This window comes from Elephantulus edwardii, unplaced genomic scaffold (genome assembly GCF_000299155.1).
Source record: "Elephantulus edwardii isolate Elephantulus edwardi_28Jun2011 unplaced genomic scaffold, EleEdw1.0 scaffold00257, whole genome shotgun sequence".
In the NCBI taxonomy this organism is placed as follows: domain Eukaryota; kingdom Metazoa; phylum Chordata; class Mammalia; order Macroscelidea; family Macroscelididae; genus Elephantulus; species Elephantulus edwardii.
The window spans coordinates 1,672,791-1,677,284 of NW_006400007.1; the positions used below are offsets into that span (position 1 = coordinate 1,672,791).

The window sequence follows — 4,494 nt, forward strand, 5'->3', positions numbered from 1 at the left end:
AGCTGCAACTACAATCCCAGAGGCACGCGGTTCGAATCCACCAGATTCTTTGCCGGGAAAAGGAGGGACAATCTCCTCCTGTACCAGTCAGATCTAATTTGACGGTACACTCACACAAAAATTAAAAAATAAATAAATAAATAAAAATAGGTATATTTTAATTTTTAAAGGAAGGTAATGAATTTTTAATATGCAGAAGAAAAATTTCACATTTGATATTTGTATTCCAGGTTCTACGTATAAATAATTTGGTTTATTTTACATGAATAAATTAGCTTTTTAAGCAATATGTGCAGTATTATTAATATATATTCATCACTTATACTTTCTGTGTTTATCTGTAGTCCTGTCGATTAGGACAACATAGACCTATTTCACGACTGTTGACAGATGGCATCATGAAAGTTGGATCTACAGCATCAAAGAAACTGTCAGAACATTTGGTAACAGAATGGTTTTCTCAGGCAGCTGATTGTAACAATGAAGCATTTTCTAAACTCAAGCTTTATGCACAAGTCTGCAGATATGACCTAGGTATTAATTTGTTTTTATTGTCTAATGGCAGTAATAACCAGGATGGATTGGTTTACCAACTCTTTGTAGAAATAAATTTTTTTTTGGAACATAGCCATACTTATTTATTTATGTATTGCATGTGCTTTTGTGTTATAATATTAGACCTGAATAGTTGTTACAGAGACTGTGTCCCACAGATGTTTAATAATCTGACCTTTTAGTATATGTGCTGCCGAAGCAAGCACAATAATCTGACCTTTTATAGAAAAAGTCTGCTGGTCTTTGGCATATGGAATACATTAAGAAAAAAGTTATGGGTTAGAAATGTTTTTGTTGATTCTTTTAGGTGTGATGAACATGTTTTTATTAAATTTATTAATATCAGGAGTCTTAATTTACTAATTATGGATTAATTAATAAATAATTACTGATTAGTGTTACTTTAAAGAGAAAATTTATTTCCTAAACAGTTCTTTATTGGAGCTAATAAAAAGGGAACTATTTTTTTATCTTTTTCATTTCCTTGACTTAATATCCATAGTCTTGTTTGAGAGTCAGTCCAAAGAAAGTAGAATCAAAATAATTTAATCTTACTAGTTATTCTTTTTTTTTTTTTTTTTTAAATTTTTATTGTATCATTTTTATGTGTACCATCAAATCAGATCTGACTGGTACAGGAGGAGATTGCCCCCTCCTTCTCCAGCAGAGCATCTGGTGGATTTGAACTGCGTACTTCTGGGATTGCAGTGCAGCGTCTTTACTAGTTATTCTTAACTTGACACGTATTAACATTATTTTATATAAAGAACTCTGATGGTATGGTAGTTAAAGTGCTTGGATGCTACATGAAAGATTATTTGAAGTCAACAGCTGATACTTACAGTTTTCTCTTGTAGGAAAGAAGACTTAGTTATCTGTTCCCATTTAAAAAAATACAGGTTAGGAATTCTTATTGGGCAGCAGTTTAAGTAGTGCAGAGATTGGGAGGGTAGTACAGGATCAGGCAGAGATTTTCCTCTTGTTTATAGATACAGTCTCCGAGTCAGAGTTGACACAGGGGGATCTAACTACACTAATGTTGGGTCTCAGTGAATCAGGTTCAACCTGACAACACACCTAAAAATTAATTTTTTTTAAGTGCTGGATTTTTCAGGAACTTTTTATTTTGTAACATTTCAAATTTATATAAAATCTATAGAAATAATAAAAATCTTTTTAATAATAAAATATCATATATTGAACTAGTGGTTTAGAAATGCTGAATGGAGTCATGAAAATTAACTGATGTTTAGAATGTAAAATTTTATTTCACTTTCATAGTCATTTTGTTAAATTGTGTGAAAATGTTAGTTTATTTAAAATTTCTATCTTAAATGTGTTTCTTTAGTTTTTGTGGGATAATTAGAAAGCTAGTGATGTATCATGAATGTGGTTTTTATTATCTTTAGGTCCTTATCTTGCTTCTCAGCCATTGGATAGCACGCTGCTTTCCCAGCCAAATTTAGTTGTCCCTACAAGTCAGTCTTCGATTACTTCACCTCAGATGACAAATACTGGAAATGCTAACACTCCATCCACCACCCTTGCATCTGCAACAAGCAACACTGTGACATTGACTTCAAGTGGTGCCATGTCTTCTTCAGTTGCCACAGCTAACTCAACTTTGACCACAACTTCAACTTCATCTTCGTCATCTTCCAACTTGAATAGTGGAGTATCATCAAATAAACTAACTTCATTTCCACCCTTTGGCAGTATGAATAGTAGTGCTGCACCATCCATGTCTACACAGACAACTACAGTTCAGAATAGCCAGCTAGGAGGGCAACAGTCATCTTTACAGACAGCTGGGATATCTGGAGAGTCATCTTTGCTTTCTACTCAGCCCCATCCTGATGTGCCTGAAAGGTACCTTTTAGAATCTTGCTTTGCAGAAACATAAGCTTATGTTTTTATTTTTTCCTAAATAAGACATTTTGAATGAACACAAGAGCTTGTTTATCTTATACTTGAAATTACAGTTTTTATATTACTGACTAAATATAAGTTATTATGAGAAGTCTTCATAAAGTCTTCATCATTGATTCCTAGACTCTTAATATAGAATTGAAGATCTCCAGAATTTTAAATATTACCCATCTGATGTTTAAATGTGTTCTGCATCTTTAGTATACATTAGATGAGCCTATGTATATCACCATAGTTAATGAGAAGTCACTATTCACAGTATTTGTTCAGAGACTTCAGTCATACCTGAAGTTTATTCACAAGTCTTCAGTTTACTTCCTATATGACTTTTGGACAGTTACATAATCTTTTTTGTACATATTTCCTTATCTGTAAAATGGAGACACTGACATATGAAATATGTAGTGCTTCTAAGCTCTCATACTACTTACCATGATAGTAGTTAAGATGAAGCCTATCTCATATTACTGTTTTAAAATTAAAATACTGAGTAGGCTTTCTTTTTGATTAATAGCTTAAGTTATTATGATTTTAGTGATCTCTTTCAGCTACCCAGGACACAGTTTTGGCCCAAATCAAGTTATCTAAATTGATTTACCCATCTTAATAAAGTTTGAAGGTTTATGAAATCACTTCACACATCATAGGATGATAATTAGTTACTTAGTTGAAGTTTATATACGTAGTTTCATAAATGTAGGGGAACATGAATGGAATCTAGAATTTGATTTCTTTTACTCTTTTGTAGCCAACTTTGTGGTCTTGAACAGCTCATTTAATTTTTTTTTTTATCTTTAAGTTTTATGTCTTAATGTTGAATTCTCTCCTTTGCAGTTTTTAGCAGTTCATAATTTAAATAAATTGAAATTAGGATTTAAATCATGGTTGTTTTGGGGTTTTTTAATGTTTACAATGAAATTGAATGTTTGTGGTTCTCCTTTTGGGAAAAGATCTATTCTGTGTTTTCAAAGATGTTTTCTAGCATCATCCACCAAGAGAAAATATTGGAGCTGTGTAGAATCTGCCTTGATTACAGAAGTAAAGCTCTATAACAGTTCTCCTTTTTGTTTTGTTCATACTCAAATTTTAGCACAATGGATCGGGATAAAGTTGGAATACCCACAGATGGTGATTCACATGCAGTCACTTATCCACCTGCAATTGTTGTTTATATAATTGATCCTTTTACTTATGAAAATAAAGATGAGAGTACTAACTCTTCTAATGTATGGACATTGGGGCTACTTCGATGCTTTCTGGAAATGGTCCAAACTCTTCCTCCTCATATCAAGAGTACTGTTTCTGTACAGGTAAGAATGTAAACTTACACAAGCAAAATATATGTATGTAAAATAATTTGATACTGAGAAATGGCAAATGTATACATACTCCTACTGATTTTCTAAAGCTCACCTTAGATTTATTTTCCTTTACATGTTATTTATAAGAAATACTAGAATTTTAAAAAGATAAAATTTTCACAGTAATAATGCTATAAAAAGATATAACATGGTATGTATATAAACTAAAGCAAATAAAAGTAAGAAGAATTAAGCCATATCTGATTATTTTCAAAGATTTTAGATTTTTTCCTAGACAATGACACTATTAAGTGAAGTTATATAGATTTTTAGATAGTCATTTAGTTTACAGCCTCTCAGCAAAATTAATTATTAAATACCTCTACAGTAGTCAAACTGACTGCTTGCAAGTTGATTCTAACACATAATGACCCCAAAGGATAGATTAGAACTATCCTTTCTAGAGAAGAAAACATAATTCTTTAGTTTATTTTTTAACATTTTCTTTAAACGATTCCGTAAACCAGAGTTGGTTTGGTTTGTGGGTTTTTTGGTCTCTGTGGGGTTTTTATTCTCTTGTTGCATGTTTAACATTTGTAATACTTCTACTTCTTAGATTGTTCCTTGTCAATACCTGTTGCAGTCAGTGAAACATGAAGATAGGCAAATCTATACCCAACATTTAAAATCCCTAGCTTTTTCGGCCTTT

At 31.8% G+C, this 4,494-nt stretch overlaps 1 protein-coding gene across 1 annotated transcript in view; it reads left to right on the forward strand.

Annotated features, from left to right (window-relative positions):
• MED13 (mediator complex subunit 13) overlaps positions 1-4,494 on the forward strand; it is a 158,701-nt gene that overhangs the window by 101,932 nt on the left and 52,275 nt on the right. Inside the window, exons 21-24 of the mRNA XM_006899467.1 lie at positions 345-534; positions 1,965-2,424; positions 3,575-3,794; positions 4,402-4,488. Coding sequence (XP_006899529.1) covers positions 345-534; positions 1,965-2,424; positions 3,575-3,794; positions 4,402-4,488 — 957 coding nt within the window. The remainder of the gene's footprint in view (positions 1-344; positions 535-1,964; positions 2,425-3,574; positions 3,795-4,401; positions 4,489-4,494) is intronic.